This window comes from Microcebus murinus, chromosome 6 (genome assembly GCF_040939455.1).
Source record: "Microcebus murinus isolate Inina chromosome 6, M.murinus_Inina_mat1.0, whole genome shotgun sequence".
Taxonomy (NCBI): domain Eukaryota; kingdom Metazoa; phylum Chordata; class Mammalia; order Primates; family Cheirogaleidae; genus Microcebus; species Microcebus murinus.
The window spans coordinates 88,612,540-88,631,240 of NC_134109.1; the positions used below are offsets into that span (position 1 = coordinate 88,612,540).

General features: G+C 44.7%; 1 protein-coding gene across 1 annotated transcript in view; it reads right to left on the minus strand.

Moving 5' to 3' along the window:
* Positions 1–1,957: 1,957 nt before the first annotated feature.
* Positions 1,958–18,701, minus strand: part of TNFAIP8L3 (TNF alpha induced protein 8 like 3) — a 48,657-nt gene continuing 31,913 nt past the window's right edge. Inside the window, exon 5 of the mRNA XM_076004639.1 lies at positions 1,958–3,486. Coding sequence (XP_075860754.1) covers positions 2,924–3,486 — 563 coding nt within the window. The 3' untranslated portion in view covers positions 1,958–2,923. The remainder of the gene's footprint in view (positions 3,487–18,701) is intronic.

Sequence of the window (18,701 nt, forward strand, 5' to 3'; positions counted from 1 at the left end):
TGTAGATATTCTACCTTTGCTTTTGAGGGTTCTCATTATTGAAAATTTTGTACAGAACTCTCAGCACAAAAGCCTGTGTACAGAGTTCTGCTTTCAAAAGCATCTGCTTGGCCGGGCGCGGTGGCTCACGCCTGTATTTCCTAGCACTCTGGGAGGCTGAGGTGGTGGGAGGATCACTCAAGGTCAGGAATTCAAAACCAGCCTGAGCAAGAGGGAGACCTCGTCTCTATTATAAATAGAAATAAATTAATTGGCCAAATAAAAATATATAGAAAAAATTAGCCGGGCATGGTGGTGCATGCCTCTAGTCCCAGCTGCTCGGGAGGCTGAGGCAAAAGGATTGCCTGAGCCCAGGAGTTTGAGGTTGCTGTGAGCTAGGCTGATGCCACAGCACTCTAGCCAGGGCAACTGAATGAGACTCTGTCTCCAAAAAAAAAAAAAGCATCTGCTAGCCTCTGTCACACAGTTTTTCAGAGCCACCAGATGTGGTTAGAGTCCTCAGGATAGACCAATATGACTGTATAATGAGACCTTTCCTTTGGTCCCTAGATTGTTATATCAAGTATTTGAAATTTGTAGGTCTTTCAGCTGCTTGATGAAACTCAAGAATCACTTGGGTTTAGATGCCAATAGTATGTGTGAAATGTACACTTGGGATTTGTTTGGGCTCTATATTCTAGATGAGTTGCTTGTGCATGGGCAGCCCTGCTCTCCTGGCTGCTGTTGATACTCGGGGCCCTGGTAGAGAGAGCCCACCAGTTCCTGCAGCCAGGGAGCCTGAGGCAGCTGCAAATGTTTGGGTCCACACTCTGCCGTTGCACCTGCTGGTGGAAGTGCTCATCCTTCCCCAACCAAAGCAGGATGGACCCAGTATCCTTAGCGACCTGTGGGCTGTCAGAACAGAAGTCAGCCTTCCTCCTACCACCATGGCTTGTGCTGTGGCCTGGAGAGCAGGGAGAAGCCACAACCTTCTATGGCTGCAGACCTCCCTTCTTCCCCACAGTAACTCACATGGACAGGGGATAGGTCCACCCATTCCTCTTAGGTCTGAGTTCCCCATAATGGTCCACTTAATGAAAAACAAACTTATAGAACCATCTCTTGAGCTAGAAAGAAGTCCTTAGTTAGGAGAGTACACCAAGGCAGGTCTTGAGGACTCAACATGCAAAACTCCAGCTACTGCTGGCCTGATGCCTAGCAGGCAGGTGGGAGGGGGAGCCTGCTGCCCACAGCTGGTAGCAGCACTGCTCAGTGACCAGAGACCACCCCAGCCCTGATGTGCACAGGGCATCCTTGTTGAACCCTTGGGTCTGAGAAGAGAGGCTAGGCCATGTTTGTCCAGGATGGAGAACAGGGGCTGACTTTACGCTTCCATATTCCGTACTGGATATCCAGCCTATGAACTAATTCTGGGTGCTGTGGCTGAGAACGTAACTAGATGGTTTGCAACGATGTTGACTTGGGAGCCGGGTGAGGCTGAATGGCCAATGTCCGCCATTGGACTTCATTTCATACCCTCCTGCAAAGCATCTCTTGATGCTCCTGCTGGAGAGAGCCCATGGGGTGGAATGAACCACGAGGCTGAGCTCATGTGGTAGTTTTACATTACAATCAGATGCATGAAAAGCCCAGGAGCATGGGAGGAGCAAGTCTCTGAATGGCACAATGTTGTGAGGAAATAAGTACATTGTCCTAATGTTAAGACTATGATGAAAAGACCTGAGAAGCTGCCCTCACCTGAGAGGGCGAGGCTCTGAGAACTTTGGAGGAGGTGGTCTGTTCTGTGGGCCAGTGATGCACTGACCAGCTCACGGACCCACATACTTGTGATGCCCTCAAGCTACTTCCCCTTCAGAACTAAGTGTAGACCTCCCACTCTTCATTTTCTTCTTCTTTTCTATCCTGTTATTCTTAATACTGTATCTAAGTCCAAGGAATTTTATTTTAAATCACAACTCGAAAACCTCTTATTTGAAGGCTACTTTTAATTTATTAATGAACCAGAGAAAACAGCAGAAAATGACTGTGAAAGGCCAAGAAGGACAGACAGGGGTTCATTCTGCCCCCACTCATGTGCTTGCCAGACTAGAGCCTTCCCGTGCCCCGTGGACGGTGCCCCGAGGCTAAGGGAAGGCTGGTCCTGCAGAGGGAGCACAGTGCTTCTCTGCTTCTGCGTCATGGGTGGGAAACTCTCCCCACCGCCTGCGGAAGGTTTCCCTCTGCAGGATCATAACCCTGCACATCTAAGAACTCAAGAACACAACCCTTGAACACCATTTTTCCAATTTGCAGCTATACTTTTTCACACCTTTGGATTTCATTGTGTTTGAAGCAGCACATTTAGAGACAGACTGCAAACCCAGCCCATTAGATCCTATTGTTCTTCTCTTCTATGCTGCTTAATCGTCTACATCCAGGTTTATATCTCTCACACCCAGAAGAGAAAATACAAAGACCTTACATTAGAATTTTCAGAAACATGTGAACATACTTCATCTCATTCGATCCTCACAACAGCCCTGTGAGGTAGGCAGGCAGGCATCGTGGTTCCAGGACACGGAGGACACAGTCGTAACTGGTGGAGCTGGGAACCGAATCCATATCCTCCGGCTCCTGGTCCAGGGCTCGTTCCACTCTGCAAGACGAACTGAGCTCACTGTGATGAGCGAAGCAGCCTTTCTGCTTAGAATAGTTGAAATGTCCTGTCGGGCTTGCAGACACAGGTGATTTTAAGTACAGACCTCGTCAGAGAGCTCAGAAGATAAACACACCTGGGCTAAGTTCGGCATCAGCATCAGAGGGACGAATGGACAGAACACGGACATCTTTGACAAGGGTTTCTGCTTAGCTACTTGATTCTCACCCGGACTGTGGCTGGGTGCCGTAAGGTTAAAGCAGCAAAGTCCAGGAGGAAGGAAGGCATTCAAAGGACTTTCTCATCTAGCAACTTATTGATTCCTTCACAAATCCTCTTGAGGTTGGGCCGACAGTCTCCATCCAGGCGATAGAGGGTGGAGAGGAACTCCAGGTCGGCAAAGTGGTTGAAGACGTGGTTGATGCGCCCGTGGGTCCTGGGCGTCAGGTGTCGCTGCACCAGTTCGTGCACCAGGTCTTTGCACTCGTGCAGGAGCTTGGAGAGCACGTTCCTGTCGAAGGTGTACTCCACCTCATAGAAGCTGACGATGGTCATGGCCGTCTGGTTCAGCTTCTTCCGGAACTTCTCCACGATAACAACCTCCTCCTGGCTGAACTGGTTGTTCCGGTAGAGGATCCCAATTTTGATTGCCACCTTGATTAAGTCTTTCATAATCTTGTGGGCTTCCTTCTTGTTGTGGGTGTGCTCTTTGGTGACTTTGTAGAGCTCATCGAAGATCTCGCTGCTGGTGTCGTCAATCAACATGTTGGCCACGGTCTTGCTGGCTATCTTGCTCAGAATCTTCTTCTGGGCCTGAAGGGCAAGACTCTTTGAACTAAAAACATCGGGACCTATGGTAAGGAAAGAAATAAAAGTTATAGAGATGTGAGAACTGTTTATTACGTTTCTACAAGTAAAACATGCTAACTTGAACCCATGTTCTTGGAGCAAAACCTCATGTGTTTATATCCATCCCCCACTCCCTCACGAAACCCCACCCCTAACTGGTTACCCTACTTTCCTCTCCACATGACACAACTGTCGCCCTTTTGAACCTTCTAAACTGTGCTTGTGCAATTCCTTCTGCTGGAAGTCGTCTCCTCTTGTCCAGGCCAAATCTCACCTTTTCAGACCTACTTCATCCATAAAGTCTTCCTGACTCTACTAGCTCATTGAGAACTCCCTACAACTGCTGTCACAAATATACGGAAGCAGTTAGTGCTTAATGTCAAGAATGTAGCTCCAATGTCAACCCCACTCCCAGGGCAGACACAGATAGTTGATCATGGTGCTTGTTTTAGCACCTGATTCTTGGAATGCATATTTCATCGAGTCTAAGATGTCTTTTTTCACTTTTGAGATAGTGGAAATTGGGATGAGTATTACAGTCACTTTTGCCAGGTAGCTGTGGTTGTCATTACCTGTGTGCCCATCAGTTTACACAATAGGTGTCAGAGATTTAGAAGAAAGTCAAAAGAATTTTTGTAAGAAATGTTGCCTGATGAGTGCTCTTGATGGCAGAGAATGGTACTGTGTGGGGAACATGCACATCAGTAATTCCAAGCTCAAGATGCTACAGATGCATCGTATTCTGAATGTGAAGCAGCTTAGGAAAACCATAGGCAATTTATTTTGCTGATATTTTCCACTTTATGAATGAATGGCAGCAATATATGTTAAAAAAATAACCCACAACACTATAGTCTTAAGAGGCTCTTTCAATAAGTATAAATAAAAATTCTAAGTAATATGAAAGCAACGGCTTACAATTTAATTGACAGTGTATTTTTTTTCTTTCTTGAGAGCACATAAAATGGCATCTTACTATTAATGCCGTCTTAGATTTGATGAAATACTCTACACGGTCACCAATTAGCTGACATTTGAAATGAAACCTCACTCTACAGGATGCATGCATATTATTCTCATCTTCCTAAGGAGATTCAGGTTGCCATAGGACAGAGACAATGTCTCCCACAGCACCTAGCTCAGTGCCGGCACAGGGATGGGATGACTCGAGTCGAGTAAAATACTAGAGAAGTGCAGAAGAATCAGGAAGTCATAAAATGCTGTGCACACCAAACTACTATGAAAAGCCAATATTCCTTTGAGAATTGAGGGTCCTTGAGAATCCCTAGCGCTTTTGTCCAGTGCTTTGTGGCCACACGGGAGTGACGGATGGGACAGGCAGAGCGGATAGTGAGACGGCCACACGTACTGGGTTCTGTTCTCCTTGTCTGCCCCTCCCCAGCTCGTATGCTGCACCCTCTGCTCCCTTCGGACCCGTTCCCTCAGCGCACAGTGACTGATCACGGATCAGTGACTGATCCAGCCTCACAGACCAGACTCAACACACATTTGAGCGTGATTCAAACAGGGGCCCCGAGTGCCCCCTCACGGCTGGCCTGGCCACGCTCCCTCAGCCCGAGTCTTCCCGGGACAGCTGCTTCTGCTCCCCAGCTTCTTCCAGCTGTGGGCCCCTCCCGGCTGCAGCAGGATGAGCAGAACTAAAGCAGCGGGTGCCAGGGGCCGCCACAGCCCCAGCCAGCTCTGTCCCCAGAGTCTTGAGGCCACAGAATCATCAAACGACCTCACAGCCAAGTGCCCCTGATGTGGCCAGCACTTTCCCTTCTGCCTCCATACAAGAGAACAAACACACCGTGTAGAACATAAAAGGAACAGACGGCATCTCCTGACTCTTTTTCACCGTTTCCACAGTTTGAGGCGAATGATCTTCCCACCCCACCTCATCACCCACCATGGTCACCAGACCTTGAGGTGAATAACTTCTGTTCCCCTCCAAGTCAAATTGTCCTCCACAGCCAAACATTTACCGGAACTAAGGATGTTCGGATGGCTGTGCTGTATGCTTTGAAGTCAATTCCACAGAAGCAGCTTAAAGACTTTTGAGTAACGGCCTGTCACTGAGTTAAGTGCATCATGTCTCCTCAGGTGATTATTCTAATGAGAATGATGGAATCCAGAAGGATCCATTCTAAAATATCAGAAAATGAGTCACTGCTTTTGTAGTCACGGCTCCTAAAAACTGCCTGAGAATAAGGTCTTTTTGAAAGCTCTTTAGAATTTCAGCAAACATGCATTGACACAGAAGCAACAGATCAACTACACGCTAGCACGTTAGTGCCGTGAGAGTAGGGACTTGTGTCTGTCTAAACCCTCCTTCTCCCCAGTGCCTGGCACATTGGTGGCACACAGCAGGTGTCGGTTGAATAGCTGGCTCTGTGCCAGGCACTCCACTGTTTAACCCTGAGATCTGGGTAAAGCAGGCATTTTACCGAGTCTTTCCTGCCGGCCTGATTCCAAACCCTGCTCTTTGTACTGCTAGCACTTCCTCCATTCTGCCCTGGAGCTGTGCTCAGACATTTGTTCACGTATACCCATAAGAATTTTTTAACTAATTAATTAAATTTATCAATATTTATTTTATTTCTTTGAGATAAGGTCTCCCTAAGTTGCCCAGCCTGGCCTTGAACTCCTGGGCTCAAGCAATCCTCCCGCCTCAGCCTCTCAAGTACCTGGGACTACCAGGTATGTGCCATTATGCCCAGCCCTCATAAGAATTTTTAAAAACTATGTACCTCTTTGCATATTTTCAAAACTTGACAGCAAGTATTTTTCCACATTAAATAGGAAAGATATAATTTCTAGATAATGTAATTGACATTTTCAAATTAACCCTTTATATCATTTTTTAAATGTGTCCCATGTAAATTAAGTACCATTGTGATATAACACCCATTATTTTCCACTTAAAACATGGCATGAGCAAGGTCTTCTTTAAAAATTGGAAATATGCCAGGCATGGTGGCTCATGCCTGTGATCCTAGCACTCTAGGAGGCCAAAGTGGGAGGATTGCTTAAGGCCAGGCCTGAGCAAGAGCCAAGATTCTGTCTCTACAAAAAACAGAAAGAAAATTAGCTGGATGTGGTGGTACATGCCTGTAGTCCTAGCTACTGGGGAGGCGGAGGCAGAAGGATTGCTGGAGCCCGGGAGTTTGAGGTTGCAGTGAGCTATGATAATGCCACTGCACTCTAGCCAGGCAGTGGAGTGAGATTCTGTCTCAAAAAAAAAAAAAAAACAAAAAAAAACAATGCTGGCCAGGCGAGGTGGCTCACGCCTGTAATCCTAGCACTCTGGGAGGCCGAGGCGGGCGGATTGCTTGAGGTCAGGAGTTCAAAACCAGCCTGAGCAAGAGCGAGACCCTATCTCTACTATAAATAGAAAGAAATTAATTGGCCAACTAATATATATAGAAAAAATTAGCCGGACATGGTGCCACATGCCTGTAGTCCCAGCTACTTGGGAGGCTGAGGCAGGAGGATCGCTTGAGCCCAGGAGTTTGAGGTTGCTGTGAGCTAAGCTGACGCCACGGCACTCACTCTAGCCTCTGTCTCAAAAAAAAAAAAAAAAAAAATGCAAAGAAAGAAGGAAATGTTGTTTTCTTTTCTCCTTGAAATTGTATCTCTATTCTACTTCATCTATAGAACTTTTAACTTCATGTATGTTCATATCCTCGAAAATATTTGAGCAATCCATCATAATTCTCTACAACCAAAGGATGCATATAAATTGAAATTGAAATTAAAAGAATATTCCAGAGACCATAAATTTCTAAGCATTAAAAAATTTCTTCTGGAGTGAGTTATTTTAACTATTTTGGGTATGATATAAAGTATCAAAATTTTGGTAAATACTTACTAAGCATAAAAAATAAAGTTTTATTGGAAATGGACCTCTAAATGAGATGGGCAGAGGTGGATTATGGTGTCTTGATTAAAAGAGTCATCATCACCAATTCGAGTTTCACATCGACCCCTTGTTTGATTGGGGAGGTTTGTGCTCCAAGGCAATATGTCCCAGTAAGATTTTTTTTTTGAGACAGAATCTCACTCTGTTGCCGGGGGTAGAATGCCGTGGCATCAGCCTAGCTCACAGCAACCTCAAACTCCTGGGCTCAAGCAATCCTCCTGCCTCAGCCTCCTGAGTAGCTGGGACTATGGGCACGCGTCACCATGCCCCGATCATTTTTCCTATATATTTTTAGTTGGCCAATTAATTTCTTTCTATTTTTAGTAGAGATAGGGTCTCTCTCTTGCTCAGGCTGGTCTTGAACTCCTGAGCTCAAATGATCCGCCCGCTTTGGTCTCCCAGAGCGCTAGGATTACAGGCGTGAGCCACCTCGCCTGGCCTAAACATATTTCTTTAATACGCTAAGCTGTTCTAGCAACTCCCAGAGAGAAGTGGGTGTGGCGGGCAGAATAACGGCCCCAGAGACGTCCACGTCCTAGTCCCCAGAACCAGTGAATAGGCTACCTCACATGGCAGAAGGGACTTTGCAGATGTGATTAAGTTAAGGATCTTGTGATGGGGGAGCTTACCCTGGATTATCCAGAGGGCCCGATGCAATCACGAGAATCCTTATGAGTCAAAGAGGGAGGCGGGAGGCAGTGAGAGTTAGAGAAACAGGTGTGATGATTAAAGCAGAGGTTGGGGGTGGGGGGGGGATATGCCCTCTGGCTCTGAAGACAGCAGAGGGGGCCCGGAGCCAAGGAGTGTGGGCAGCTGGAGAAGCTGGAAAAGGCCAGGGAAGGGAATCTCCAGACAGAATGGAGCCCCGCCAACACTACATTTTAGCCCCACAAAGCCCATTTTGGATTTCTGATGTCCAGAAATGCAAGATGATAAATTAGTGTTTCAAGCCACTCAATTTGTGGTAATTTGTTACCGCAGCACTAGGAAACTTATTCAGGTGGGTAGAATGAGACGTAGCATTCCCAATAATTTTATTTGATCAGGGACATCTTTTTGCCTCCCAAGTAAAGTGATCAGATGTCCAGTTTGCCAGCAGTGAGGGGTTTCCCAGACCGTGGACTCCCACTGCTAAAACTGGAACAGTCCCACACAAATTGGGACAAGTTGGTTCACCCCATTCCTGAACTACTAGTGATGTCATTGACCTAAAACATAAAGAGCAGAGAAGTAACAAGAAAAAACTTCAGAGAGCGGAAGAAGATGATACTTAACGTTTAAGATGCTACTATCTCCGCCTGGTAAGCTGTGTACCCACCCATATCGCCACTCTTACCACCTTCTCTGTCTGCTTTTTAACTGTGGAGCCAACTTTAACTCCCTTTTAGACCAAGGTCCTTTTTGGCCCCTTGTTTTCTCTTCACTCATTGAGCATTTTCTATTAGTAGAGCTCCACATTAAATGCTACGGAGAAATCCCAAGGAAAGTATTCAGTTCAGCCTTGCTCTGAATGTGGTCCCGCAAGGAGGCAAGAGACAGGGAACAAAATACAGAAGCATGCAAAACAGCCCAAACTGGCAGGAGTGAGAATAGATGGGGTGAGCTCTGTGGGCTCTGAAGGTGGATTTTTTTTTTTTTTTGAGACAGAGTCTCACTTTGTTGCCCGGGCTAGAATGCCATGGAGTCAGCCTAGCTCACAGCAACCTCAAACTCCTGGGCTCAAGCGATCTTCCTGCCTCAGCCTCCCGAGTAGCTGGGACTACAGGCACATGACACCATGCCCAGCTAACTATTTTAATATATATATATATATATATTTTAGTTGTCCAGCTAATTTCTTTCTTTTTTTTTTTTTTTTAGTAGAGACAGGGTCTCGCTCTTGCTCAGGCTGGTCTCGAACTCCTGAGCGCAAACGATCCTCCTGCCTCAGCCTCCTACAGTGCTAGGATTATATAGCTGAGCCAGCACACCTGGCCCTCCGAAGGTGGATTTGAGGGCAGGTAAATGGGGACAGCGACGATGTTAGGAAGTGGTTTCTAAAGTCATGGATACAGACCAGTAATTTCCCCAAGACATGAAGGCCCTGTGTGTGTGTGTGGGGGGGTGGTTCCCTGATACCTTTTGAGCCATCCCTCTTGTATAAGAATTTATTACTTAACCACAAGGAATCTGGGGTACAAACTTCTATGGAGAGGGCTCAGGAGGATCACAAGGACAGCATCTATGAAGCTGTCAAGATCAAAAGTCTAGAGCAGAGGACCCCAAATGTCATGGATAGTCAAAATCGCCAGGAAGGCTTTAAGAAAAAACAACACATAACCACCAAGTAGATTCCCGTACTCTACCTCCTATTGTCACAAGCTTCCTAGGTGACCCTGACACGCTGAACGTAGGACCCACCAATTTATGACGACGTGCTCCAACATCTATATACCATGAGACCTGTTAAATGCTCCAGGAAAGAAGATTCTGTGGCCAGTTCAATGAGTTTGTAGGTGGACTGTATACGATGGCTTGTTCTCGATGGCCCACCACACAGGGTAGCTTATTAAGCCTTTGAGAAGTCATGCAGTAGAGACACCTGTAGAGTTTTGGTTAGTCCACCACCTCCCAAACTTACTGGCACACACATCTACATCTATATGCATATATACCGCATTCTCTGATATGCATTATAGGAAATACTGGAATAAGACTCAGATAAATAAAATCAAGACACTCTGGTCAACGGAACGCCACTGTTTCCACCACGCATGCATAATGTTGCAAATGATTTAAGGGAGAGTGAGTGCACGGGGGAGCAGGCCTATTCAGAAGACATTTTGCACATGGAAATCTTGGGCTTCCTTCCCTCCATCCTTCTGTCTTGGCATTCTGCAGAGGGTCCATGTTGGGGACCTACCAGAGAGGGACACTGCCAGCTGAGAGGAAGAGTGTGAGCTAAGCTTTGGGACCCAATGTCAGGGGAGAGCGTGGGATATGAGGGGAAACAAGACTAACTGGTGGATATAAGTTTGTTGGTGGAAAAAGCCCAAGAGATCGAGGATAGGTCTTGGCAAAAACTGTTATCTTAATCCTATAGACAAGTTTTAGGAAAGCTCCTTTGTTTGAACAAAAGTTCCCATTTTCTAGCCATGAAAGGCAGTGAATGGTCTAGAATACCTCAGAATCTCTGAGAATAGAGATCAAAACATGATGGCTATAGCAAAATTCATCCTTGTGGGAAAAATGGGACTTCCTTAAACCGGGATTGATGGAAGAGCTAAAAGGAAGGGAACATGAAGGTAGAGTACTGAGAATAAGTACCCTGAGAACATCCTCAAAGAAGGGAAAAGTACCAGAGCTGTGTTGTGAGAACGGCATGGCAATGGCTATGAGCTGGTCAGAGGAGAGAAAGCAGAAGATCATCTAAGTGGGCCCTTCACCACGTGGGAAAGCGCTGGGGCCCGTCTGAGTTGCTGCTTTTATAAATGATGTTCAGCCAGAGCACAAGCGATGTTTCCAGGTTTCCAGGAAACACGAAGCTCTCTCAGACGGTGAAATTGCAAGGTGATGGTGATACACAGCAGGAAGGTCTTCACCAAGCTGGGTGAGTGGGCAGAAAAGAGGCAGCTGAGCTTCAGCATGGTAAGAAAAAGGTAATAACTTTTGGGAAAAAAATAAAGTAAATGCTGGTTATAAAAGAAGATGGGTTCTGAGCTCTCTGCAACAGCCGAGAAAAGTGTTCCAAGCTTAACCCCAGGAGGTAGAGGTGGAGAGGGCCATGGCCCGACCACTCTCTCCTCTTACAGGGCTCTGCAAATTCTCTAAGGAGTGCGTGGAAAACCTGCATGTAAGTATGGATAGCTGTGTCAAAATTATAAAACGGGAAATTATTTGTAATAGCCAGCTCACTTCCATTCTGTAAATAGCTTAAGATGATGGCAGGAAGGAGAATTAGCTAAAAATGTTAAGTAGAAGTTAGGAGTGGAGATGGTTCCCAGAGGAAAACCATCTGGAGTGAGCAGCATCTGGCAAGGCAGGGGACCCAGAGAACAGGCAAGGCGGAAGGGGAGGCCCAGGGGCTGGGGTAAGACCCTGGGCAGAGGGAGATCCGTGGCAGCCCCAGTTTCCGGCACTCAATCACTAACCATTGGGAGAAAAAAACCCTAAAAACGAGAAAACCTCAAGCAAGCCTCCTTGCAATAGAGCAGGCTCACAAACTACTTTGAACTTGAACTTTCATGATGAGCAACCAGCCTTCTGCTCAGCTGCTGATGCACTCAGAAAAGCTGGCAGGACCTGTCATGTCCCTCATGTTCCATCCTTCACTGCAGATACGGGCCAGGAGCCAGGGGGCGGCAGGGTTGGGGGAGGGGAGAGTGATGGCCTCCCCCCATCCCTCCCCATTTCCTCTTCTGTTCTCTGGGTGAATGATGACAACAGGATTTGCTGTAGGGGGTGAGGTGCCCTGCAGGATGGGGTATCCATGACAATGATAAAACACCTTCTGGAGAAGACATTGCCTCTGCTTCAGTTCTTGGTCGTCCCTAAGCAGCAGTGGGGACAAGACTATTAAGGAACCTTAAGTACTTTGAAACGTGAACCTAATGCAGTTGTGGTTTCCAGAAAGACTAATTGAGTTGTTGCATCTCTAGTGGAGTCAAACTAAGAAAACATTTTCCTTCCCTTGTATAAAACTGTTGTTTGTATACTCCTGGAATATGAAAGAAAGAGCACAGAGCTGGGGGAGGTAGAATGAAATGAAGTTGCTGAGGGACAGTGGAGGCCCTGGAGTTAGGGAAGAACCAAAAACCCGATCCTCCCCTCCCCCACAGAGAAATGATCAAAGCTTAGAAGTTCACGAAAAGTGCCTTTTTTGGGTCCAATTCCTTTCATACTTGAGTGAGATGGCATTTTTTTGAGACTTAACAAAGGTATTTAGGGATCCTTTAAAAGGCATCCACAGTAAAAGTTAGATGACCTAGGAGGGTTAAGGAACGGATCTTTCTGACTGCGGGTTAATTGGCCGCACACCCTTGGGGACCTCTTGGCTCTGGTCCCTTCCTGGCCCTCCAAAGACGGTGCCTTGAGGACAGACCCCTGAGCTCCCCCCTGCTTCTGGGGAGACCCGAGGTCCCCCAAATTTCCACCGGCTGCAACGGGAAGCAAGCAGTCTGTGGGTCTTACCGGTGTGGTCACCATGACTTAAAAGGGCAGTGGCCTGCACCAGGCACCACTGTTGGGGTGCACAAACAGAAATATCAGAGCTTCTCTTTCTGTTTCCTTTTTTTGGTAATGAGATAAACTAAGCTTTACTCTTATTTAATACACAGACTGGCCACGGGGCTCACTGTTGTGTGGCCTTCTGAGGGCGGAGGGAAAGGGGTGTTTAGTGAATCCCTCACTTGTTTGTTCCCTTTCAGCGGTTTTGATTTATCTCAGCATATGTTTACGTATGCCTGGTTAAACAGACTCCCTGATTATATTATTCAGTCCTAACTAAACTAACCCTTGCAAAGTGGACCAGTGGTTTCAAAAGATTCCTGCAAGAAACAAAACTGAGGGCCGAAGACGATGCTTTAATCGCACAAGCACAAATGAACAGCCAGGAAACGGCAGAGGGGACGATTATCTGTGCTCCTCCTGCCAAGAGCTTTGCTGCAGCCCAACTACAAGGCAAAAGTATTGAGCTAATCAGATGTGACAAGAAATGGGCCGTAAAAATCTCAAAAACTTTAATAGGATGATTTGAAGTTTAGATTTCAAACAGTTTTATTTGCCTTGAGATATCCCTCAAAGGCAGCAGGAGGCCATGGCAATTAGCAGGAAAGTTAAACGCATTGTGTGTTTTTGATCTGCAGCATGTCCTTTGGGTGACAGGAGAGAGCCTGATAAGGGGCATCATGGATGCCTGTTGGGGCAGAGGGATGAGGCGAGGATGGTGTTTCTTCCAGCTTGGAAGAGAGACAGGGTGGGGCGAGGGGGTGTATGTTAAGGGACCACAAACTGAAATAGGCATCTGGGAGGAAGAGCCGGCACAGATGAAGTCAGCCCTGAGTTACAGGCGCCGGGGTGGAGATGGCCACAGCAGCCTGTCTAGTAGGACACTTCAATCCTCACCTGTCCTCCCCTGAGCTTCCCATCTTCCATGCAAACTGTCTGTTTCCAGCAAGTAAGAACTGATGAAAGACCCATCTCCTGGAATAATAAGCCAGTTAGGCATCCTGAGGGATGAATGGGCTCTTCCTTCAAAATGCAAACATCTACTGAGCAGGCAGAAGTGGATTCTCTATTCCCTTTAGTCAGAGCCACACACTCTCTCTCTCTCTCTCTCTCTTGAGATTCCCTCTCCCCTTTGTGGCTGACCTCCAAACCACTCCTTCTCCCCCACCCAAAGAATGAATTATTTAAAAATCAAGGCAGGAAAGCAGAGGCAGGCTTGGGTGCAGTAGGATTGGGGTGGAGGTTAGAAGGAGGAAGGACTGAATTACCAGAGACACCCAAATTGGGAGGACCAAGAATGATGAAATTTCCTAGCTCCACTGGACATTTTAAGGTGCTGAATAAGGACACACAAAAGCAGTGGTAGACAGAACAGGATACAGATTCAGATTGCTTGAGTGCCTTGCACTGAATGATTATACTTTAAAAGCAGCATTTGATCAAGACGAAGATTATGTTTTTTCATTCCTTGGCTTTGCAATAATTTATCGTTTCAGGTAAAGTGAAGAGAGATTGGCGGTGTGAACTGTAAAAACTTTCAGCTTCTTATCACATCTTGTCTTAGGTCCTCCAATCCACCACCCATCAGCATTCAGCAATCCATAACTTAGTTAATGACAATGTCAGAGATAAGGATAACTACCGAGCACAGATCATGTACCTAAGGTGGTGTACACCATTTATTTGATCCTCACAACAATACTGCAAAAGAGGGACTGTGAATTCCATTTCACAGATGAGAAAACTGAGTCACAGGAGATTTAAATAATTCACTCAAAGCTATTTGTCTAATAAGGAGCAGAGCTGCTGTGTTGGGGCCAAGTTCACCAGACGCTAGACAAAGCCAGCAATCTTTGCCTTCCTGTGTCTGCCTTCAAAACCTTGCCCCTGGCTCCCTAATGGCTGTGATTTCTCACTTACCTGAAACATTAAATAGGCCTCAATTTAAATCTCCACCTAGCTAGGGGAGTTACATTTCATCTTTTTTTTTTTTTTTTTTTTTTTTACAATACAAAAGGGAGAGTCTTAGGTGATAGAAAAATACTACATAGTCATCAAAACAAAGATAGATGTAGCTTTCATTTTTAGAGGGAATTCTATATATTTCGATGGAATTATATATTGATTTTGCTTTTCATATTGATTTTACAGCCAGCTCTGAAAAGTGAATGAGTGTCTGATAATTTTACTTACCAGAGCTAAGTGAAGCACATACTTGTGAAATCACTGGGGGGTGAATCATCTCCAAATCAACAGGTTAATTTTGGAGATCGGAGAGGTATTTTTGTCTCACTGCAGAAGAGCAACAAACAACATCTACTTACATGATTTCTTTAAACAAACCTTATCCATCCCCCACGCCCCCTTACATCTAATAAATAACTAGTGTCTCTCCGAATAGTAGATCATATCCAGGGATAATAATAATAAAGTCCACCTATGTAGTGCTTGCTTTTCTAAGTGCTTTATGCACAGTAATTTATCCTCTTATTGCAACAATGCTATGAAGTAGGCACTAATGCCAGCAGCAGGAGGAATAGCAGCGGTTGGAGCATTTTAGGTTATTAAGTATGAAATGTACAATTTCTTTAAGTACTGTTTGACAGTTGATATCTCTGACATTTCACTTTGACAATTCTTGTTTTATGTTTATGGTGAAGGTACATCCTCAGTCTTTCAAACGCACATTTTGGCTTGTGACTATCTTGCAAATTCTTTTAAAATTTAAATTTTAAATTTTGTGAAACCATGGATAAGTTAAAAATTCACGTTACATTTTAAAATGAGTTCCATCATGGAACCAATGCAGTGCAGAGAGATTGAAATATCAACAAAGTGTTTGGGAAGGATGTGGCTAATAAATGCACAGTATGTCTATGGTTTGAGAAATTCTGTTCTGGTGATTTTAATCTTTAAAATGAGCCATGTGGGCGACCTGAGACCAAAGTGGATAATGATGAGCTGAAACCTGGAATGGAAGCAAATCCATCTCAACCTACACGTGGATTAGCAGTAAGGTTTGATGTTACTATTCCAACAATATTGGACCATTTGAAACAAATCAGCATGATAAAGAAGCTGGATAGATGTGCTCCGCATGAATTAAATGAGGGTCAGAAAAGAAATCGTCTCAAAGCTTGCCTTTCTTTGCTGTCACAACATAAAGGTGAACCATTTCTTCACTGTACTGTTACATGTGATGAAAAATGGATTCTTTTTGACAATCACAAGCATTCGGCACAATGGCTGGATAAAGATGAAGTGCTGAAACATAGTCCAAAACTGAATATTCATCAAAAAAAAAGCTAATGGTGTGTGTTTGGTGGTTCAGCACTGCTATTATCCACTACAGCTTCATGAAACCTGGTCAGTCGATTACAGCGGATGTCTACTGCAACCGACTGGACGAAATGATGAGGATGCTTGGAATTAAGCAGCCAAGACTGGTCAATAGAGACAGGCCAATCCTCTTGCATGACAAAACTCAACCACATGTCCCACAAACAACACTGCTCAAACTACAGAGGCTGGACTTGGAAACTCCCTGTCATCCACCATAATCACCAGACCTGGCACCAACAGACTACCACTTCTTCCAGGCTTTGGACCACTCTTGCAGGGAAAAATATTCAATTCTCACCAAGGTGTGGAAAACGCCTTTGGAGATTTCATCACCACATGCTCTCCAGGCTTTTTCGCTGCTGGTGTAAACAAGCCACCGTTAAGATGGCAAAACCGTGTCAATACTTTAGAAACCTGCTTTGATTAATTGTACTGCTGCTTGTTTGAGATATAATAAACTATCCTTTTGATTTGAAATCGGACATTTCATATTTAATGACCTAAATACATTCAGGAAACCAAGGCGAAAAGAGATTAAGTAGCTTGTCTAAACCTACCACTTGGGAAGTGGCAGAGCTGGACTGGGCAGTCTGCCTCAGAGTCAGCCCCAGAGCCCTGTGCTTCAGCCGCCCACACTGACTGCTTGCTATGCATGGGTGACAGACATCAATTAGTAAAAATGCTTTTTGAATTACTGCCCACTTTAATATGGAGATTAAGCAGTTTTTATTCCCTCACGAGAATTAATTTTTTAAAAACAACAAAGCATTTCGAACACATAGCCAAAACAGGAGATAATACAAGCAACACTTGTACGGCTACCACCAAGATAGAACCTTTTTTTTTTTTTTTTCCCAGTGAATTGTAATCTTTTTGCTGGTGGACCATTCTCAATATTTTGCCCTGAAAGACAAGGGGAGGGAAAGCCCTCTTTGTTTTCAACTCCCTCTCTTCTGCCTCCATTTCAGAAGTTCATGTGTTTTCACGTCATCCATATTTTTATATAATACTTTTCTGCCTCGTGGTATGGGTGTGCATTGCATCAACGTTACATTGTTTAGACTATTTTTTTTTTTTTTTTTTTTTTTGAGACAGAGTCTCACTTTGTTGTCCAGGCTAGAGTGAGTGCCGTGGCGTCAGCCTAGCTCACAGCAACCTCAAACTCCTGGGCTCAAGCAATCCTCCTGCCTCAGCCTCCCGAGTAGCTGGGACTACAGGCATGCGCCACCATGCCCGGCTAATTTTTTATATATATCAGTTGGCCAATTAATTTCTTTCTATTTTATAGTAGAGACGGGGTCTCGCTCTTGCTCAGGCTGGTTTTGAACTCCTGACCTTGAGCAATCCGCCCGCCTCGGCCTCCCAAGAGCTAGGATTACAGGCGTGAGCCACAGCGCCCGGCCTGTTTAGACTATTTTTAAACTTCACATACAAGGTGTCACACTGCACAGATCCTTCTGCAGCTCTGCATTCAACTTCCTGCTTTCAAGAGTTATCTAGTTTATTCACGAAGTTGTGTACACGAATATTTTATATGTTCATGTTTGCCGTTGATGGACATTTAAGTTCTTCCCACTTTCTTCGGGCAAAAGAGTCCAAAGGCGTGTCTCCTTGTGCACACACACGGCAGCCTGCCTGGTTCTACACCTAGACCTTGACTGCCAGGTCCTGTCGCCAGGGTTGCCAATTACTCTCCAGCGAGATTGCACTAATTTTCACTCCCAGCAGCAATGTAGGAGTTCCTGTGGTTCCACTTCCTCATCAACACCTCAAGTCATCCAGCTTTTTAATTTCTGCCAGTCTGATAGGTACAAAATGGTATCTTGTTTTAATATGCATGTCCCTGATAGCTAGCGAGATTCAACATATTTTCGCGTTTATTGGGCATTCAGGTTTTTCTCTTCTGTGAATTGCTTGTTCATATAATTTATTAATTTTTTTTCAATTGGATTGTATGTCTTCGTCTTGTCAATTTGTAGGAGTTTTTAATATATCATGGATTCTAATTGTCTGCGGACCACATGAGTTACAACCATTTCCTCCCAGTCTGTAACATTACTTTTTAAAATTTATTACATTGTCTTTAGTCATACAGAAAATTTAAATTTTAACACAGTCAAATGTATTAATATCAATCTTTTCTCTGATGGTTGGTGGTTTTTCTATCTCATTTTAAAAATTCCTTTCCTGCCATGAGGTGATAAAAGACTCTCATATATTTTCCAGAAGTTTTAAGGTTTTGCTTTTCACATGTAGGTCTTTAATCTAGTTGGAAATTATTTGTACCTATTATTTGAGGTTGGGAATCTTTTTCTCTCCACAATTTTTTCTATTCGTTGAATAATTCATTCTTCTGTTACTGAAACAGTAGGCCTCTTTTTTTCATATTAAGTTTCCATCTTGCATAGACCAGTTTCTGAGATTTTTACTCTGTTTAATTGGTCTATTTTAGTACCAATACCACATTTTCTTAACTGGTATAACTCGTAATAAATCACAATAGACCAAAGAGAAGTCCCTTCTCCCTCCTACTTTATTCTGCTTGTAAATTGTCTTCAGTATTCTTCTATATGAATTTCAGGATCATCTGATCAAATGCCATGAAGGCCCTATATTAATCTGAGATAAACTGGTATCTTTGTGATATTGAACCTTTCCGTTCATTAACATAATATATTTCTCCATTTAGTCAGATCTTCTTCTGTGCACTTCAATAATGTTTATAGTCCTCACCAAAAAGCTCTTGCA